The 22,041-nt window shown below is 46.8% G+C and overlaps 1 protein-coding gene across 10 annotated transcripts in view; it reads right to left on the bottom strand.

Annotated features, from left to right (window-relative positions):
• LARGE1 (LARGE xylosyl- and glucuronyltransferase 1) overlaps positions 1–22,041 on the bottom strand; it is a 534,909-nt gene that overhangs the window by 114,742 nt on the left and 398,126 nt on the right. For all 10 annotated transcript variants that reach the window (XM_046646633.1, XM_046646628.1, XM_046646630.1 and 7 more), the window contains one exon: positions 6,756–6,860. In XM_046646633.1, coding sequence (XP_046502589.1) covers positions 6,756–6,860 — 105 coding nt within the window. The remainder of the gene's footprint in view (positions 1–6,755; positions 6,861–22,041) is intronic.

Below are 22,041 nucleotides of genomic sequence, written 5' to 3'. Positions count from 1 at the left end.
GTAAAAATCAAGGGAAGAGGGTACTTCCTGCTCTCTGATACTTTACCAAGAGTGCTTCACTAGTTTGCAAAAGATTCTCATGGATGGCAAACACCACTCATGGAATCTGGATTGCCGGTACCCTACCAGTCCCATTCCGCATTTGCAGTAATCACACTGCAGACAGTTCTCTCCTGAACCAGGCGTAGAAGCATCTGACTACTTTGTTAGTGCCTTCCACTGCAGTCAAGCCCGAGCAATTACACAGGAAGTCAATATTATTTTATAGTAAATTAATTTCCTTTTATTTCTTCTTCATATTATAGCCAGGGCACTATATTGATTTTTTTTAATTATGTTTGTAGACAATGTAATACAGTCATCTTTGAATTTTATTCCAGGATTGTAAAAGAGGCATTCAAAATATTTGTTACAAAAATGGGGCAAGGCCAAGGGCTGGATAAACAGAAGGCATTTTCAGTATTTTTGTGAATGACCCCAAGTTGAGGACCAAAATGAAGTCAAATAAAATGATGCAAAGATTGGCCTAAATCTGAAAAAACCCACTAGAGATAAATATAAAGTCTGTGGTTTAGGCTCAATAAATCTACTACGGAAGTACAGAATGGTGAACTTCTGGCTGAATAATTATTCATGAAGCTTTTCAGTTAAACTCAAGTTCAATTTGAGCTTGATGTGCAAATGGTAATTAAAGTCTGTACTAGGAAGCTGGTTCTCAAACTTAGTATGCATCAGAATCACGTAGGGAGCATGTTTAAAATAACGGTTACTTGGCCTCATCTTTAGAGACTCAGATCCACTCTCTCTGGATTAGGGCTTGAAAGGTGACATTTCAGACAGGCATTCTAGGTGATTTAGGAAAGTAGGCAAAGTGTGAAGGTGGAGGCGTGAGCCTCTGACAGTTTGATAACATCCAGAGCATATCACTCAGGTTAGAGTGTCATTCTCAGAAAGAAATTGAAGCCATCTAGAGGTGGTCGACCAATCACGATGGTGAAAGGTTTAGAAGCCATCTCACATCCCATTCCTTCCTATGGAAAGAAGGTTTTGGAGGGCTGCTGCCTGACTGGCTTCAGATACGCAATGACACACAGGATCTTGATTAAGAAGACACAACGATATGGTGTCTACATCCTTGAAGTAGAAAGATGAATGAAAACCTGCAGTAGAAAATGAGTAGACTTTTCTATTGAACATGGTGTCAGATGAACCATTTCTAGAATGGCAAGCATCTTTCAATGAGATTATTCCAGAAACCTATGCCAAGAGCTTGGGATACAGAACTGAAAAAGTGATAATCCTTGTCCTCAGAGTTAGTGTAGGGGCCGTTCTTTCCAAACTCGTTTCCATAGCTCTAGGATCAATAAGAGTGGAGAATCCTACTGGGTTTAACAGCTTTCGTTTTACTTCTGGACTTTTCAGGATCTCTAATACGCCAACGTGCAATCTGAATCTCTAAGGGAGCAACAGAGCACGCAGATTTATCAGGTGTATCTGTCCACAGTTTCTAAACACATATTAAGATCTCCTGCAATATGTTCTGGAATTAGTCTAGAAAATGCCGGTCCAGGGTTACTGCAGGGCTGACATACAACTCTGAATCTCAATCACGCTAGAGGTTCAAGTCATACTAAATTTATTTGCAGATATGCAAAGATATTGTCTTCTCGGAAGAAAGGTTCTTGGTATCACATGTTTAAAAATCATTTTCTACCCAGAATAACAGGCATTCGGTAGCAGGTGCTGAACCAACTACACTTAAATCTCGTTTCTCCGGATGCAATTATGACAGACAGAAATCATCCAATCACAACATTCCTTCAGAGCAAGAAGAGGTCTTAGCTCTTGACCCAAGAGACAGGAGGGCTCAAAGAAATGAAGGGAATTGCATAGGGCTGCCAAACGCTAGATGTCAGAGCCAGAGCAAAGGGTCAGTCAACATTCCACACTTCTCGTCCCACTAAAGCTATCTGTTTAACAGTTCTTTGACAAGTTGTCAAATGTTTGCTCCTTTTGAATCTCCGCTGCGGAGTCCACCATGGTGCCCAACTTTACTGTGCATCACATTCCACTTCTTCAAGGCCCAGAATTTGCTCCAACCTCAGAGGTGAGTCAGTCCTTGAACGTCCCAATTTTGTTATTCTACAGATAAGGATTCCTAGATCAATTCTTCCTCTCTCTCTAGAGAGCCAGGTCTCCATCTGCCTGTCTCTGGCCTAATTTGAAGACCGAAAGGAACAGGGTACATTTTATTTTTAAATTGTTTCTTAAAGCACATCCTCTGGTTGAATATTATGTCTTTCATCTCGGAGAGGAGACATCTTCTCCTTGAGTAACCTCTGGGATCCTACGCCAACAAACCCCTCGGTAAACCTGCCATCTTCTCTCTACTGGCCTGCCTTCCCTCACTTCATTCTCCCATCACCTGCTCCTTTTAGCTCTCCTTCTCTTCTTTGCTAGTGTTTGTTTTTAAGATATTCACCACCAGCATATGAACTGAAGTGGGCTGAATCTTAATGAGCCTGTCACAATCTTGTTTCTTTAAAAAAAAAAAAGAAAAAAAAAAGTCCTGCAGACAGCTGAATGCCAGGTGAATGACAGCTTCTTGCACCTAGATGATGAATAGAGAGAATGGTTGGGAATGAGCCCATCTCTGTGCAAGGCTGTGGGAGCTGCCTTTAATTCCACCTGAGCGGCGATAGCGAGGGCCCCGTGCTGGGATCTGCCCGGTCATCTGCAGCTGCTGTGGCTTAGCAGCTCCGTGAAGATGGAATTAAGCTGTAAACCGCTAGAGTAAGAAGGGGGGGTGGTGAGTCGGAGAAGGGGAGCAGATCCTCCCTGGTCTTTTAGGGCTCCGGGAGCTTTGGGCAAGCAGATTGGGAAAGAAAAACAAAAAGAGGAAGGGGGAAGCTGGCTGGCTCTTTGCAGGGGAATGTCTACCTTACAAGACAGTTCTAGGAATTAATGAAGATAATACATGGTGAGGTGTCTGGTCTGATGCCTGGTGAATGCAGCTGAACTTGATAAATGTGGCTCCATCTAAATTACCCGAAAACAGCTACTCAGCTAGGCTGCGATCAGGAGGAGAAATAAAAACTACAACCAACTTCCTAATGCACCGTGGTTTCCCAGGCCCCTGTGGCAGCCTGGGGTGGGATTATCCTTCTCAGTTTGCAGATGAGGAACCCAAGGCTGACAGAGCTTGAGTCACTTTCCAACAGGCACAAAGTTGAAAAGCAACAGAGTCAGGTCTCGAAGGCGGATCTTCCAACTCAAACATCTCATGCTTTTTCTAGGGATTTTCAAAGTAAAACACAGTTTGGAAGCTGATAAACGAACTAATGCCATCATTTTTTACTAAAATAATATGAAAGGCTAACCTTCTTCAGGTAGTGGAGAGATAGGAGCAAAACTGCTGGGTGGCTGCATTGTATTTGGGGAAAAGCAGAACACTGACTGATTCTTTCTGACCAGGGTTTAGGGGATCTTAGTTGAACTTACCCAATCATGAAAACACCATCTTTAAAGCAGGTGGATTCTATCCCTGATAGAATCAGTGGCAGAAAAACTCAAGAGGACACAGGCTAAGATTGACTAAGTACTTTGTGCCGGACACCAGGTGAGGCTCATTGAACAAATTACCTTGTTAATCTTCACGCACTAGATACTATGACTGTTCTATTTACAAGGGAGTGAACTAAGATTTAAGGAGGTGAAGCAGCTGGGCCAAGCTACAGAGACTAAGTGGTGAAATTACGATTCCATCCAGCTCTGCCTCAGTTTCCCAACATCGAACTGAAGGCGCCACATGGGGCTCTGCTGGAGACACCCCCTTTGGAGGCTTGAGATGTCCTGGGATTTGGGGTGGCAGAGTCCTCAATTTCCACGAGAATCTACATGACTCGATGACTCAGCCACTGATGTGTGGCACCGTCCTTAAGTCTTAAAATAACAAATCCCCATCATGAAAGCCAATGCATTCTGACATCGCAGAAATCCTTTCATAATGATCACTTCGTGTCACGGGCTTATTTAAATGGACACATCACTTCGAACAGAGCTTTCTCCCTTCAGCTCTGCCCTTTCGGTGGCAGCAAGAAGGGAAGGAACTCAGTGCCGCGGCATATCAAGTAGGAGCTGGAGGAGGGTTAGAGACCGGTCAGTCTCCTGACCTCACATTCTAAGGCAAACCGGGAGGGGACGTGTCATTTTTGTCATAGTAAATTCCCCAGTGTGCTACATTTTTCTTCTCCCTGCAAACCTGGATTGATGACCAGTGGTCTTTGTTTTACGCAGACAACCATGACCCCGATGCTGTGTCCTCGAGGCACTGCAGTATTTCTCTGTGTGACATTTTCTATTATTTTATGTTGTGGAAGACAGAAACTAAACACACAGCAGGGTTTACCTGAGACTGCCCTTCTCCCATCCACAAACGTGGGTGTCTCCGGCTTTACGAAAGCCTGGGGTGAATGTGTCTGGGATGCAGGCACAAAAGATCAACAGGGGTGACCATGTGCTTTCCAAAGGAAAGCAGGGGGGGCCCTCTCATTGGCCCACTGTGGGTTCCTGGGGCTCCAGCCTTGAAGACACTGAGACGACAGCTCCCGGGAAAGCTTGCGGGGAGCGGAAGCAGAGAGGCATGTTTTATCAGAGCTGACCCTTGGACCTCCTGCTCCAGGAACATCCTGGAGGCTTCTTACTGGTCAGAATCCTGGGTCCCTCTGCACACCATTCAAGGGAGAGAGTCCAGGATTCTACATTTTAAAAAAGTCTTCTTGATCCCGAAGACACTAAAGTTCAAGCTAGTGAGGTTAGGTTAGTAGTTAACACAGCAGGTTCCTTACTTATCAGACGACAGCCTTAAACTCGCTAAGCTTTCGTTTCCTATGTATAAATGGAGACAAGAATAGCACCTGCCTCCTGGGGTTAGGGTGAGGATCAGATGAGATTAACACGTAGAAAGCACCTGGCCCAGAGCCTGGCCAACACTCAGCTGGTATGCAGAAGCACAACTTTATCCCTTATTAAAACGCTGAAATACTTCTAAACTGGCTAATAAAGAGCGGCTTCTCTGAGGCCCTTCGGTCTCCCTCCTCCAAATTCCCCACTATCCAGCAACTCAAGGGTTCACGCCAGGCATAACAAGTGGGCCTCCAGGATGCAGCCCTGGGGCTGTGAAGGGCTGGTGGTTAAAATTCTTCCACTGCAACCTCTGCTGACTGTCATGCCTAGTGGGTGTTACAGGGAAAAGTTACACCGAGCGAGGCATGCCTGGATGCTCTGGCAAATGTCAGCTAAGGAATGTCCCCCAGCTCAAAGGATGGCCTTCAGTACAGAGCTCCCTAACTGCCACCTCTGGCTGCTCAGGACATTGATTCTGGCCCTTTCTTTCCTTGTTCTATGTCAGCTTTGACCCTGCTCTGACCCCATCTCTGACCTCACCTCTGGACTAACTCTCATCCTTTTTCCTTTGGCCTCTGGGGCCCCATGTTTGCATCTGACCTCTCTGGAATCTGACCTTCAGCTCTCAGAGTTGACTTTTGGGCTCTTCCCACTACAGACTGGCCTTAGCCTCCAGGACAGGCTTTACCTTTGGGTAGTGCCATCCCCAGACACCAGCCCTAACCCAGGACAGCTGGTCTCAGATGCCAGGTCTCAGCCTTTCTTGGGCTGACCCAACCTACTGCTCCCTGAGCTCCAAGTTCTAGTAACACAGACTGGAAGTTTTCATCCTTTGAGAACAGGGTACCAAAGCAGACGCAAAAAGAATGGAGGGGCAGAGGCGAAAGGATACAGAGGCATTTCAAAGATGGACACTGGCAGGAACTGAGCCTAAGGCGAGGGAGGTGGTTCTAGTTTCATTGTTTATACGCTCCATGAGGTCACAGGCTGTGTCTGGTGAACCTGGCATAGGGGCTCACATACAGCAAGCATTCAACAGGCAGTTGTTGAACAAAGAATGAATGAATGAACGATATTATTAACAGAGATGGAAAGAAAAAAGAGGAAACGCAGGTTTCGGGTTACCAACAAGGGAGAACAATGCACTTAATTTTGGACACGTGGTGTTTAAAGGCTGTGGTGCTCCTAAGTCCGAATCACCAAACATTTCTGCCTTTTCTCCTTCTGGGCACATGGTCAGGATGCACTCGCCCACACCCCTTGAAGGCAGGGATGGCCACGTGACATGCTTTAGCCAAGGAAATATTAGCAGAAATGATGTCACTTCTGACCTGAAACTTTCAGAGTCACTAGGACATCTGTTACTTTCCTCCCCGTACACGAAGTACGCATCCAGATGAATTCTGAATACCTACACTGAGCCCAGATCCCGGGCGACTGACGACAGACGTGGAGTGTGAGTTAATGAAAATAAATGTCGGCTGAGTTAAGAAACTGAGATGTTGAGGTTCGTTGTCACTGCAGGATGATCTCTGTATATTAACGGAGCCAAGGAACCTACAGGTCATCCTCATTAAGATGCCCAGCTGGATGCAGGACTGAAGATCAGTCAGGAGAGAGGCTTTTTGGCGAGGTTGCCACAGATTAGCAAGGCCCAATAGCTACTCTGCCCAGCGCTGCAGCACTAAGAAAGAACTAGAACATCAACCGCCCCCATATTGCCCACTGCAGAATTCAGGCAACCAGGTGGCCTTCTTGTATGCTTCAGCCCACCTCCTCAGCCCTGAGGAAGGACACTGAGTCCTCACATCACCCTTTGTAACCCCCATCCCGCCTCCCTCATGATTTACCTGTGTTGTAGCCCCTTCCAAGGGCAGGCCAAGGGCGGTGATTTTTCCACAGGTTTCCAAGGTACCAGTCACTCTGGTTCTCTACCAAGCCCAGGACCTGCTGACCTGTGAAGGACAGAGAATGCAAAGGTCTTAAAAGAAGCTGAGCCAAGGGGATCAGTATAATAACAGAAATCATCCTTACAGTAGCTTCCAGTATTGGCAGTTTTTATTAAGTGCTATGCCCTGATTTAAATGCTTAACTTGTATTAACATATTTAATTCTCACACTTATGCAGCCCAGCCATTTTTATCATTCTCATTTTATAGAGAAGAAATGAGGCTACCCAGAGTAGTTAATTAACTTGCCTAAGGTCACTCAGTTAATCTGTGATAAAGCCAGAATCCCAAATCATTCATCCATCCATCCATTTATCCATCTGTCTGTCCATCCATCCATTTGTCCGTCCACCCATCCATCCACCCATTTATCTGTCCATCCATCCATCCATTTATCTGTCTATCTATCCATCCATCCATCCGTCTGTCCATCCATCCATTTATCTGTCTATCCATCCATCCATCCATTCCTTAACTCATGCAACATGTATTTATTTCCTGACGTACTATCCTTCAGGTGTTCCAGTTCTAATCTTTCCCATTGTATATTAATTTACTAGCTTTCTGGGCATGAGATGAGATAATTTTCTCACATCAGAGAGGAAGAAATGACCCTTGTTAATGAGATGGGAGCCCACAGAGAAGAGCCACCTTTTCATGGTGTTTTTAACTCTCATATTCACTTTATCTTGTGTCAACAAGCATCACGTCAATGCAGGAGTGTTTTCTAGAGGAATAATGGTGCCTCTGTCCCCAGAGCTCGGCTTGGATACTGGCCTCAGTCTCGAGGGCACTGAGGCCAACGTCGGAGGTGAGTCAGGTCTCTTAGTCAATTTCTTAGCATCTTAGGCGAGTCAGTCACTCACCTCAATTTCTTAGAGCATCAACGTTCCTGAGACTCAGGCAGGAATAAGTCTCCAGGCCTTCTAAGTAGGACAAGTCGGGCAACAGAATCAACTACCTTCTGCCAGACAACCCTATGATGCCATTTGCAGAAGGCGTTCTCTCGAAATTCTTAACACCACCATTTTACAGACTAAGAAACTGAGGCTCACATAGAACCGTGATTGGCACAACTAGAGATGGAGCCAGGATATGGATCTATATTTGTCTGACATCCAGGTTCTTTCCACTGTCTCAACGCATTATTGCTTAACTTTCTAACAAATATTTCAGGGAGGAATTGTAAATCCACATTTTGTAGAAAGAGAAACTGAGGCTTGGAAAGTTTAAATAACTCACTGAAGGTCACATGCCTAATAATCACTGTGTTCCCCAGCTAACCAATGCCTCCTGGAGCTAAAATCCTGATACTGTTGGCGAGTCTGAGGAATAAAGACCTTTCTGACCAAATGAAGGCCCAGCAGCATGTTAAGAAAACACAGTGGTTCTCCTGGAACACCACGCTGGGTGATATAGAATCTCCTTGGTGTGATGACAGCTCCCTGAAATGATGGTGTGTGGGTTTGGTGTAATTTATTTGATCAATTTATCGGGCTCCTATCTAAATCATCACCCCAGAACAAATACATAAATTAGAGGCATGGGAAAAATACTACCTCCCACTTTGTCACTGTATATGATCGTATCCAAAACTTGGAGAGTCCCTCGGAAAAACGCATCACCAATTCAGGAAGTGCAAGCGCCAATCAATTCTACAAGCAACAAGCTTGGGATGTTTGAGCAAAACAATTACATCTGAAAGGCAGGGTGCCTTCGGTTGAGAAAACAGCGAGCTGGGTCCCGATGCTGTGACCTCATTAGAGAGCTCAGTTAATAAGCGCACCCCGAGGTTGGGATGCAAAAGGCATGTGGGGTCCTTAGGGAGCTGGTTCATTATAACTAATGACCCCAGGTTGGTATCACAATGTGTTTTTTTTTTGGTATGATGAAGTGTGTCATGTGCCCAGAACTGACAAAAGGGGAATAAGATTCCACTGAGTTTAGAGCGGACATCTGAATTTCCAGTACTTCTTTAGCTTTTCGAAAGTCCCAATTCTGTATTCTGGCATTCCATGCTTTGTATTCTACCTCAATCTGCTTCTTTAGGCAGATTTTCCAGTAGCCACACTTCCTTCCTGCCACACACAAAGGCATAGTTTTGTTGCTTGTGTTCCCATCTCTGCGTCTTACTCCTATAGCTCTTGCTTAGCAGGACCTGCCTCTGGCCCCTGCCAGCTTCGGCCTGTTATCCTTTAGGGCCCAGCTCGAAGCTGCTTATGAACACCCTCAAGTCTGAATGATTACTTTACCTTCACTCCCACAGGAGAGGGGAGACATCTCTCTTTAGAACTTCCTCTGGGTATTTTTGCCATCAGCTGACGTATGCCCCGTAAAGGCCAGCGTGGGTGACGTTCAGGCACACCCACACCTCATCTGTAAATATCCATGTCTATATTAGTCCAACGGTGAGGACTGTGTAGTATCTAACACACTAATAGGAGCTAATAAATGTCTGCTAAGTAAATGATGCCTGGTGGGTAAATCTCTCTTGATTGGGAGACCACCAATGTTAGTGTATTAATGTCCCCACACTTCTGAGGCTGTAAAGCATTTCACCTGCTCCCCATTCACCAACATCAACACATTCTCCCACTCAGCTCCGGGAACTCTGGCATCTTCCTCACCTGCATGGAAAACTGCAAAGATGCAGGGGCAACACCTAAAAGCATCTTTTGTATCGGTTGCTCTACTGAAGGCTTGAAACTCAAGGGTCTTAATCTCCAGAGAAGGAGTAATTTGCATGGTTAACCTGAAGTCACATTATCCCCAGGAATAACATCCAAATTCTCCTTCGCTCAGTTTGCACCTGGGCTACATTTCTTATGATGGGGGCATGCAGTCCCTTCACGGATGTCAGTCCTCTACAAAGTGAGGAAAATAAAACCCTTAATTAGCAACACGGTAGCCGTAATTTTAATATCCACTGGTTGAGAAAGCAAAATAACAAACAGCTACTAGGACTTCCTTTTGCTTTTTCAGACGGATTCATTAGCTGCTCTGTTGATGATTAAATGGTAGCTGGATTTTGTAAGTGATTACCCTGAGCTAACTTCTCAAGAGTCCCACCTCTGCAGAGGTCTGTGTCCGTGGACAGGGAGCCATGAGCAGCAGTGTAGACAGAGGTGGTGAGTGTAGACTGAAGCCAGACTCCCTGGTTCCAATTCCTAGCCCTGCCACTTTCTAGCTGTGTAACCTTGAGAAAATTGCTTAACCTCTCTCTGCCTCAGCATCTAACTCTTATGGCTGTTGTGAATTCCCATGTGTTCCATGCTCGGCACAGGTGCTGGGACACATCAAGCGCTATATAAGGAATAGCTCTTTTTAAATACCACCATCGAAGCTCACCTGTGAGCATCTGAAAGAGAGTGAGCCCATGCAGTGGCTTTCCTGAGAGGTCATAGGGCGCGACGATTAGGTCTTTCCAGAACTTTGTTTCTCTAAGTGTGGTCTGAGGATTGTCTGCTTCAGAAATAGCTGAGCTTCTCGTTAAAAGTGCAGGTTCCTGGGCCTCAACCTAGAAGTCCATTGTGACCAGGAGCCTACTTCTCCTGACCTCTCTGGTTTCTAGAAGGGATTCCCTGGCTCCTTGCCCCAATCCTTTCTGTCTCCCACGGGCGTGGAATGAGTTACCTGACCAGTGAGTTTCAGAGAGCACTGAGTTTATGAAGCTCAACCCCTCCTCCATCCCTTCCCAGGAGCCAGCAGAGGGCCCACATGGAATCTTCTTTCCATGCTGTCAATTGTCCAGGGCAGGCTCCCTCCCGACAAGGGTGCAGGTGCCCACCATCCTTTGACAGGCTGGGCAATTCCGGCTCCAGGTTGTGGTGCTATGAATATTCCTTGCAGATGCCCATCTAAGTGAAGCCCTCCAATTGAACTTTTATCCGTAAAGGTGACATTTGCTCTCATTCCTCTATCTTATCTCTAAATTGGTTCAGTACCTGGGTGATAGCATATATTAAATTTCTAAATAAGAATTCTAGCCACTGGGTCTAGTAATCTGCACTTAAAAAAAATTCCTGGATAATTCAGATGCACATTAAAGCCTGAGAATTATTGCTCAGGGTCTGGAAGCTCTGTCCTTGCTTCAGTCAGGGGCAAAGTTCACTTGCAGGGCCACCAGCACACAATAAACTCATGTGGCGTCTAAAGCCAGCTCATAAACCAGCAGAATTCAGTGACGGCCTCCAGTGCTACACTTCTTGAGTATAGGAAAGCAGTGAAGAAAATGAATGCCAGAGCCAGACTGCCCAAGTTCAAATCCTGGCTCCTCACCCTCGGACAAGTTACTTCACCTCTCTGTGCTTGTTTCTTCATTCATTTACAGAGTGGAGTTAATAAATAGTGAAAATGCGGCTGTGCTCTTTGCTTAGTCAAACAGCACCACTAACAGTGCCTAGAAACTAGTAAAATGTTCAGGAAGCTTTGGCTCTTCACTGCACCCAGAATTCCCCGGCCCTATATTCTGCCCCATCTGCCCGGATTCAGGCATCTGCAGTCTGAGCGTCGCCTCCCTTCCTTAGCTGACATGATCCTCCCTCGGCCCAGACTTCGGTTTAGTTTAATATCGATTGAGAGTTCGCTTTGTGTCAGATACCACACAAAATACTGAAAATCAAAGACAATAAAACAGAGTCCTTGCCCTGGAGGCAGCCAGAAGAGGAGACAGATAAACAATTATGAAGCAGCGTGGTCCCTGCAGTGACAGAAAAACACTGATAAGGCAGAGGGACGGAGGGCAGGGAGGAAGAATTGATGCTCTGGGGAAAGGGGGGGGATGCCTGCTTGGCGGCTCCTCAGAGGCATCTGCCACATCCTCTCCCTCACCGCAGGTTGGGCCTGCCCCTTCCACACACAGCTCCAAGCTCCCAAGCTTCCTTCAAAGCTTTTCTGATAATGGTGCTGCCCCCCAACACCTTTCTAGGCAGACAGTCCCTCTGGTCCCTGGTGACATCGCCTACGAGACAGGTCATCTTTTACAGCTCTGCCGATCCCAGTTCATCCCCTGTGTGGCATCTATACCCTGGTCCCCAGAGGTCAAAGTCTAAAGCCTTAACTTTGAGCATGCAAGCACATCCTTGGCCTGCCATCCCCCAGAGAGGTAAAGTCCCAAGGGCTTCCTCCTGGGGAGACGACAGGGCTGCCAAAGTGCTGCCTCCCTCAGCATTCCCCACCGCCTGCCTCGCCTTCTTAGGAGTTATTATAATAAAACACCGCGACTAAGAGAAAAGGCTTTGTCATTGCTTTCTGTGCTGGCCCTGTGGTTATGATTAAGTGCTCTGCTCCCTGTCTTTCTTACTCCAGGCACAAGTTAACTTATGAAAATGAAGCTGTCTTCTTTGCTTATTCATACATCACCACTAACAGCCAGACAAGAGCAAACAAGCTTGCTCTTCGGCTGGGGCCCTGGTGTGGGTGTCACCAGCCAGCAGACGGATGTTCCCCAGGCTGGGAACTCCCCTGCTCCCTCCTTCTGTGGCTTTTGGCTCCAGGCAGGGCTCCTGCTGTTCAGGAGGTGAGGCCCCAGAAGCAGCGAATGGTGATGCTCCCCCATGGCATATGGGCGTGGAAAGGGCAGGCTGGGCACTGGCCCACCAGGTATGAGGAAGGCAGCAGGGTAAATTAGAGACAAACGGTTTTTTAACCCAGACAAAACAGGGTTCTAGCCCCAGGTCCGTATGGCTTGACCAACTTCTCTGAGCATCAATTTCCTTATGGAAAAAGGTCAAGAATAGAATCTACCTCCTGCCTGCAAGAATGGAGGTGCAGATCAAATAAGGTAACGTGCAAAGTGCCTGGCTCATGGTGGATGCTTGACTAAAGGCATTTCTCTTGCTCCCTTTAGTGATGGTCATTGTTTACAATGTCTAAGTTTTCCTATTCAAGCACTGACATTACCTGCAAAATTTGGCCCTACTGACCCCCGGTCCCGCCCTGCTGGCCTTGCCCCCACCACACTGCACCTTTTTGAAGCCTTCAGCTCCTGAGACACCAGTCTCTTGGCTGTTTTCCTCCCTCTGAACGTTCTTTCCCTGCCTCCTTCATGGGGCTCCTCTCTCTCTGCCTCCCTTTTAGTGCTGGGGCTCCCCAACTCCCATCCTTGGCACTCTTTTCTTCTTGTTCTCCAGTTGATCCCTGGATGATGGGATCTATTCCAATGACTTCAAATACTATTGATAGGAAGATACCCACCCATCTCCAACCCCAGCTCAGACTACTTTCCTGAGCTTCTTTCTCTTAAATCCAACTGTCTGCTCACCATCTTAATCGGGCTATTTCACAGTGAAGTTCAACTCAAACTGACCAAAACCAAATTCACAATCTTCTCCCCCTAAATAATGGTCTGACCCCTGACATCTTGTTGGTTGATAGCATCAAGATCTAAGTTGTCACTGAAGCTTAGAAACCTTGGAATCAAGCTTGACATCTCCCTCTGCTCATTCCTCACATCCTCATCCTCATCACATCCTACTACAGATTTGATCTGCTCTTTCTTCAGTTCATTCCCTCCCTTGCTCTACCCTACCCTCATCATCTCCCATTCCTAGGTTACCTTAGCAGAGTCCTACTCGATCACCCTTCCCTTAGGAGAACCCCCTGCCATTCCATTCTGCTTACCCAGCCACAGAAATATTTTGCAAGTGCAAATCTGATGATTTTGCTTCCTTGACTAAAACGCTTAAATGCTTCTGGGGCCCAGTATAGGAAGGATGGATGGATGGATGGATGGATGGACGGACGGACGGGTGGGTGGGTGGGAGGGTGGATGGATGGATGGACGGACGGGTGGGTGGGTGGATGGATGGACGGACAGGTGGGTGGGTGGATGAGTGGATGGGTGGGTGGATGGATGGGTGGGTGGATGGATGGATGGATGGACGGACGGATGGACAGACGGATGGACAGATGGGTGGGTGGGTGGGTGGACGGATGGATGGAAAAAACCATATTATCTATAACCCACCATCCTAGATTATCTGGAACTGGTGAATTCTATCTGAATGGGGTGGAAGTGGATGTGTACTAGTTAAGCTCTCCAGGTAAACACCAGGAACACGTTGCTGTAGCTCTGATCACAGATGCTTCCAGTGCTATCTCCTTTGTCCCACCCCCAGGAAAGCTCCTGGGCACACAGAGGGAGCCTGCCAACCACTGCTGCATATCAAACAGTTGTGCTTATACCAGCAGGTGAATATTAAAATGTTATAACCGGGGGCTGTCCTGAATATCAGCAGAGAAAGCAACAATGCCCTTCCAACCTCATATTTATTCTAATAAGCTATTTTAAAATCGAAAAGCCTTGAATAGGACCATTGAATGCCACGTCTGAGTACAGGACGGCTATAATAAGGAAACCATATAGTATCACATTACCACTTACTAAACATCCTGAAGGAACTGCTCCACAGCCCTAGGTGCCCCCTGCTAGTGGGTGTAGAATAATAAAGCACCTCCTGAGAAGATGCGACACAAAAGGGTATATTTAAACAACCATAAATGGGTTGAAAAGGGCTATTTCTGAACTTGCATGTTTCACAGCTCCTACTTCTTCAGTTCAGCTCCAGCTAAAAGCGCTCTAGGATCACAGAAGTTCACGGGAGCTGCCAAGATCTTAGTCATCACTCAGAACCACCTCCCTTTACAGAGGAAGCCCAGAGAAGGAAGCGAGGCGTTTAGGAACACAGCGTCAACGCAAGAGCTGGGACTCCACCGCTGACTCTAGGCTCGGTGTTTCTTCTATGCGGAAGATTCTCCAGCATGGCTTCCTCTTCTTAAGACCCTTGAACTTTAAGATAATTCTCACCTGGTTCAAATGCTAGCTCTCTACACTTGACTGGTTATCCCGGGGAAACCCTCAGCTCCTCAGTTTCCTCCTCTGCAAAATGGTAAACACAGCTGCTTCATGGGGCTTCACTGGGGCTTTTAACAAGGTTTATGGACCTTGAATTTATCCGCCTCCTTGAGATGGAATCCATATCCTCTCATCAGAAAGGTCCTTTTGTCAATCATTCTGTTCTCTTGGGTTTCAGTTCCATGAAGCACCTTCACTCAATTGTTTCATTGTTCAGCCAGCCCTGATTTCATTGGGAGAAAAATACCCCACCCTTACTGAGCTCTCTAGCTGAGGGATAATCCCTTCTGAGAGGAATTAGAATCTATGTCACTCGAGAAGGGAGAATTAGGCCGAATGAGCGAAGACTGAAGGAAGATAGATTTTGCTTATTATAAGCAAGACCTTAAGTAACATTATCGACAAAAATGGAAACGAAGCTGCCTTTCTGGGGAGAAGCTTCCGAGTATGGGGCGGTTCTGGAAGAGGCTGTGATTGAGCCCTCATCCAGCAGGTATTCAGTGAGCCTCCACTGTGCACTGGGCTCTGTGCCAACTGCTGGAGACACAGGAGTGAGGAAAGCAGACCCAGTCCCCACCTTCTGGATGTCATGATCTCTACAAAAACCTTCTCGAATGGTTTGGCAACTGTCACCCAGGGCCCATCGCAAACCTCACGGAAGCAGATTCTCCCCGGGTGAGTCCTAGGGAATTTCTTTTCGAACAACAACCTCATTAATTCTGATGCATGACAGATTTGGGGACCTTTGGGAGTGGGAGGTCACCTGCCAGGCACGCTGTGGGAGAGGGATTTCTGCACTGAGCAGAAGACTAGATTTGATGGCCTCAAAGCTTCCTTCCAACCTGATTGTGAGACCTCCTTATTCTAAGCCAGCAATGAGTTTTCTTAGCATCCTCTTCCTTCTGGACCGTCCCCCCATACGTTCTTCTTCCACTTGTGCTGTATGTGTGTGCGCCTGCCTGCCCCATGATGGGAGCCTGCTGTTCTCAGGGCAGCCCGCCTCCAGGAGCACTCTGCCCAGGCCCTGGGATCTGTGCTTTCCAGGCATCGTCTCAGAGTACTCTACAACAGTCCCATGAGGTGGGCACTATGCTTATCTCGTCTTTCGGAAGGGAAACTGAGGTTCAGAGAGGGAAAGTCTCTTGTCAAGGGCAAGTGGCTGCGAACCAGAGTCAGGGCTTGTGTTCAGGTCTCTCTGCTGCAAAAGCCAGTATTTTTATGCCTATGTAGATGCACAGTTGGGAACAATCAACAAGGCCTTTCTCTCCCCAGGGGAAGGGCTGCATCTGGCACCACTGTGGGCAGAGCTCCAAAGGACAGAGAGAGGATGGTGGAAAAGCCAGTTAAGATGTATTTGACCAGCCCACCTGCTCTTGCCCACACTGCTGCCTGGGGCTGCAGGCAGGGGTCCAGGACACTGCAGAGTCCTCTGATCCCTGTGAGGCAGTTGGAGCTTAGCTGCCTTCAGCATTAATCCCAGGGCACTGAGCTGAGAGCACATGCTACCCAGGGGCACCTGAAGAGCAGAAAAGGCAGGCCTGGGACTCAGAAAAGAGTCTCCAATCCAATAAAGGTCCAGATAACGATCCCATCTGCCAAGAGGCAGGAACGAGTGCCCCCATCCCCAAGTCAGCCCCCAGTGGGCTCCCATTAACTTAATTTATGGTTTAAAAACTCTTGCTCAGCCTCAGATAATGATTTCTCTCTTCTTCCTTCCATGATCTTTGGTCTCTGGAAATGGGAAAAACTAAAAAGGAACGTGGGGCAGCCGCTGGGCTCTCTTCCAAAGCTGCTTTTATCACACCGACTCCCAGGACGCCTGGCTGCCGTCACCTCTCAGACGAGGTCTCCGCTAGGGAGCGGGGCTGGCCTGGATCCAGCTACAAATTCCATCCGTGGACTTCTTAGGTCTGTCTCCTTTAGAAACACAGTTTGTTGACATCTTTTGGATAGTTCGCTCACGGACACTCCTTTGACTCACTCATAATAGTGTCTTGGAGCACCCATCCGACCTTTCCTACTGGAGCTGCAGAAAAAGCACCTGTCTGCAGAATTCTAAGGCCAACATTCAAGTTCTAGCTTCTCCAGTCATTAACTGTGTGGCCAAAAGGGTCAATATTACTTGATTTTTAAGCTTTAGTTTTTACTTCTTTAAAATGGATGATGGGAGCCAGCCTGGTAGCATAGTGGTTAAGTTTGTGTGCTCCGTTTGGGTGGCCTGGGGTTCATGGCTTCAGATCCCAGGTGTGGACCTATCCACTGCTTGGCAAGCTATGCTGTGGCAGCATCCCACATACCAAATAGAGGAAGACTGGCACAGATGTTAGCTCAGCGACAATCTTCCTCAAGCAAAAAGAGGAAGATTGGAACAGATGTGAGCAGGGACAATCTTCCTCACCAAAAGAAAAAAAAAAAGATGATGATAAAATTCACCCTATTTCCAGCATAAGGTTGTTTGAAGAGTGAAATGAAATATTGTAAACTGCACAACACTGTTCAACGTTAAGTACTATCATCCTCACCAAATATTTCTGGGTCTTATGGAACTGTTACTTAATTTTCCCCCACTTACAGCGTTTCTGAGATTATAGCATTATTGCTCATTGATACGCTACTTACACAGAGGCCAGATGTTGAGCAAACTTAACTCTCTGAAAGATAGACTGGAAGGTGGAAGTCACCAGTAGAGAGGCACCTGTGGGGCTGAGAAGCACTCAGGAAGCTTTTGAGCACAAAATCTCATTGTATTTCTAAGGCTGGTCCTTGGGCAGATTATGGAGATGTTGTAACGCTCGTTTAGTGAGGAATGATAGGGAGGAAATTCAAGACAGAGATGCTAAAAGGATAAAGATCATTGGCCTGTAACTCCTCAGTACAGGGTTAGTGAAACTTTCATATTTCAAAGGTCTCTGTCATCACCACGAGGTAAGTCACTCATCCATTCAACAAATATTTATGAAGAGATATTAGAGTCAAGCATCATGCTGGGCTGTGGGGATGCGAGGATGGATAACTCCTGAGACGGTCCCTGTCCTCAGTGGCGCTTACAGACCTGTAGGGTGTTCGTTTGCTAGAGATGCTGTAACAAGTACCACAGGCTGAGTGGGTTACGCATCAGAAATTCGTTTTCTCACAATTCTGGAGGTTGGAAGTCTGAGATCAAGGTTTTGGCAGGGTTGTTTCTTTGTTCCTGAGGCCTCTCTCCTTGGCCTGTAGATGGCTGTCTTCTCCCTAGGTCTTCACATGGTCTCCCCCTGTTTGTGTCTGTGTCCTAATCTCCTCCTCTTATAAGGACACCAGTCACATTGGATTAGGGCCCACCATATGACCTCATTTTACCTAATTACCTTCTAAAGATCCTATCTCCAAATACAGTCACATTCTGAGGTCTTGGGGGTTAGCACTTCAACATATGAAATTTGGGGGGCATAAGTCAGCCTATAACATAGGACAAGGTCACTAACATCACACCAACAGATGTGGAACTGTGACTCTGAAAGGGCTGGGAGGGAGAGGTCCAGAGTGACGTCAGGGTCCCTAAAAGGGGAGGGTCAGCAAGGGAGGTTGTCTGAGGAAACCAGGATTAAGTTGAGATCTGAAGGAAGATGCAAGAGCATCAAGGAAGGGGAACAGTGTGTGTTAAAACCCTGCAGTGGGAAGCTTGACTAGGATGAGGGCTGTGGTGTCACAGAAAGATAGTTGCTGTTTGTCCCTGGTTCCTGGCACAGGGCTCCTAAAATCCTTAGAATTTCCTGAGTGATAAGAACATTTTTTGTTCTAATGAGGCAACTCTTGGCAAGCCCATGGACAGCTTCAGGATGGGAACTAGCTGCCAGAAAAGCCAAGCCTTGATTAGAAGCTTGGAAGTTTCAGCCCCACTCCCCTAACTCCAGGTGAGAGAGAAAAGGGGCTGGAGATTGAGTCAATCACCAATGGCCAATGATTTAATCAATCATGCCTATGAAATGGAACCTCCATATACACCCCTAACCTGTCGACAGGGTTTGGAGAGCTTCTGAGTTGGTGAACACACGAAGGATCTGGGAGGGTAGTGGGACTGCAGAGGACGTGGAAGCTCTAGACTCCTCCCCCATACCACGCTCCAGGCATCTCTTCCATTTGGCTATTCTTCAGTTACGTCCTTTATAATAAACCAGTAACAGTAAAGCACTTTGCTGAGCTCTGTGAGTTGTTCCGGAAAATTAGTGAACCCACCTGAGGAGGGGGGATGTGGAAACCCCCGACTTTGTACCCAAGTTGAACAGAAGTTGGGTAACCTGGGGGGTCTGATCCTTGTAACTGGCGTCTGAGGTACAGGAGGTCTTGAGCCCTTCAACCTGTGGTGTCTAAAGCTAACTCCAGGTAGTAGAGGCAGAATGGAAATGAATTGTAGGACACCCCGTTGGTGTCCTTAGAGAATCAGAGAATTGGCTGGTGTCAGGAGGAAAAATTACCCCTCAAGGAACTAAAGGCCAGAATGGCCAAGACACACAGACCAAGGAGAGGATGGCGGGGGAGATGAGGCTGAAACCGGCAGGGCAGACCCATGGGGCCTGCAGGTGAAGGTCCAGAGTAAGGAGGCTTCCTCATACAGGATCAGCAGGGGACACAACTACAGGGTCTTAGGCAGGCAGGCCCATCATGTCACAATACCAGGGCACCATTTGCAAAGCAGACAATGCAAACAGGGCCCCTTGGAGTCATGCAATGTGGTGACGCTGTATGTAAGGGGCCAATGTGATCAGAATTCTGTTCTGAAAAGAACATTCTCGCTGCTGTGTGGGGGAATGGATCAGGGGATCTGGGGGGAGGCAGAAATCAAGGTTTTATTTTTCTTTCTTTTAGAAATACCACGTTAGAGATACACAAGCCTGAAGATGATGGAAAAGGTAAGAGCTAGAGACATACATCACGGTCAACAAACATCTCCTGAGGGACGTGCGTGCAGCAGACATGCCTGGGCAGAGGCCATACCAAGAGGCAGAAGCCAGAGCACTTAGCTCCCTTATAATCCAATAAGAGCATGGGCCGTGTGGGCACAGGGTACAGACTGTGCCCCCTGTAACCCTGGACCTCCCAGGGCTCAGCGTGGGGTAGAGAGCATCCAAGAGCCCTCTTCCTGCTTGCTGAATGGTACTGCTGGAAGAACAATAATTTAGCCTGTGTTTGGAGCAAATCAGGCTCTAGGAAAGAGGTAGGAAAGGCAACTTAAAGAAATTATTGTATGTGTCTTAGGGGATGCAGAAGAGGTGCTGCTGGGTATGGGGTAAGTATCCAAGGAGAAGGTGGATTGTACTACTAAGACAAAAGGCAGGTGGAACTCAAATCAGCACAGGCAGGAGGAGGAAGGTACGGCCAGGTAGAGGATGAGAGGAGAAAAGTTCTCAGGCAGGAACACTCATGCATGCTCTGGAGTCGGTGTGGCGAAAGGCATGGAATAATAAAACGTATTCAGCCATAAAAAGGAACAAAGCACTGATACATGCTACAACTTGGATAAAATGCAGACACATTATGCTCAATGAAAGAAGCCAGACACAAGAGGTCACATATTGTATGGTTCCTTTATATGATATACCCAGAATAGGCAAATGCACAAAGAGAGAAAGCAGATTAGTGGTTAACAAAGGATGGGGGGGGGGGGGGAATGAGGAGTGATTATTTGATAGGTATGAGATGTTTTTGTGGAGTGATGAAAAAGTCTTGAAACCACAGAGGCGACGGTTGCATAATGTGAATACACTAAATGCCACTGAATTGCATACTTCAACATGGTTAATTGTATGAAATCCTGTGAATTTTGCATCAATAAAAAATGAGGCTATAACTAGCATGGAAGTAAAACCTGGTAAATGCCAATAATATCTTTAGATAGTTTATCCCACTGAATGTTCACCACACCACTGATGCTGGAGTGCCCAGGACTCAGTCCCAGAGCTCTCCCATTCTCCATTCACCCTTCTGTGTCCTTGGTGATTTTCTCCAGGCCACTGCTTTAAACACCACCTACAGTTGATAACTTCGCATTTATACCTCCAGTCTGACCTCTACACTGAGTTCCGGAATCATAAATTCAACCACTCACCTGACACTTCTACTTTGGACATATAATAGGCACATCGGACTTGACATGTCCTAGATTGAACTCGATTTTTCTCCTCTGCACCTGCTCTTCCTCCAGCGTTTCCCACGTCAGGAAACAGCACTTCATGCTCTCCATCTTCCCAGTTGCTTAGACCAGAAACTATGGAGTCATTCTTTTTCCCCCAAGCTTTACTGAAGTATAATAAAATTCAATAGATTCATCTATTTAATAAGCGCAGTTTGACAAATTTTGGTAATTGTGTGCAGTCGCGTAACCATCATCACATCAAGATGTAGAACTGTTCCAGATCCTAAAGCTATCCTGTGGCCCTTTTGTGGTCTATCCGCTTCCCCGAGCCCCACCTCTAGGCCACTGCTGGTTTTCTTTCTGTGACTACGGGTTAGCCTTTTCTAGAATTGCACATAAACAGAATCACAATCATATAGAATGTAGTGTTTCAAGTTTCACTTCCTGGACTCAGCACAATGTTTCTGAAATTCATCCAAGTTGTTCCGTGTATTGACAGTGTATTCTTTTTTATTGCTGCGTGGTATTCCAAAGGATGGATATACCATGATTTGGGGGAAGTCAAGAGTTCTGTTTTTCCTAAGTTAAGCCTGAGATGCATGCTGCAGATTTGGGCATCACTGGAATATGAATGGCATTTAAGAACATGAGCTCATCTAAAGGAGAGGCTAATGGAGAAGACTAGGGGGAGCACTGGGGCACCCCAGTGCTTAGCTGCTGATCAGGGAGGACGAGAAGCCAGAAAAGGAGTCTTCCCAAAGGAAGATGAGCATGGCCTTCCCTGTATAACAGCAGAAGGCTGTCATGTGGTATTGCGTCAAGGGAAGCCAACGAGGAACCCAAAAAGGGAGGGATTCTACTGTCAGTGTATTGGATCTTTCTAGATCTAAAATTCGCAATGGAGCGGTCTTGACTCCAAAGCCCACGTTTACTGTCACTCCATTACAGCTGCCACAACCTTTCTTTCACAAGATGCTCTATCTATGGGGAGATGCATAATTGGCTTCCTTAGCATCCTCGGTGAAACACCAAGGTCTCTATCACTCTCACCATCTTTAGGTTGAAATGCTGGGTGTGCATGTGTCACGATGAACTTCTTCCAGGAGAGAAACCAAAGCCAGTCTTTCTCCATAAAGCCATATGCTGGCCGAGCCAGCCCACTACTGAAGGAAAGCTGAGCCCCAAACCACATTCCTCTTTGTTGACAACCTGCAGGCAAC

This window comes from Equus quagga, chromosome 19 (assembly GCF_021613505.1).
Source record: "Equus quagga isolate Etosha38 chromosome 19, UCLA_HA_Equagga_1.0, whole genome shotgun sequence".
Lineage (NCBI taxonomy): Eukaryota > Metazoa > Chordata > Mammalia > Perissodactyla > Equidae > Equus > Equus quagga.
This window is presented reverse-complemented; position numbering and strand designations above follow the sequence as displayed.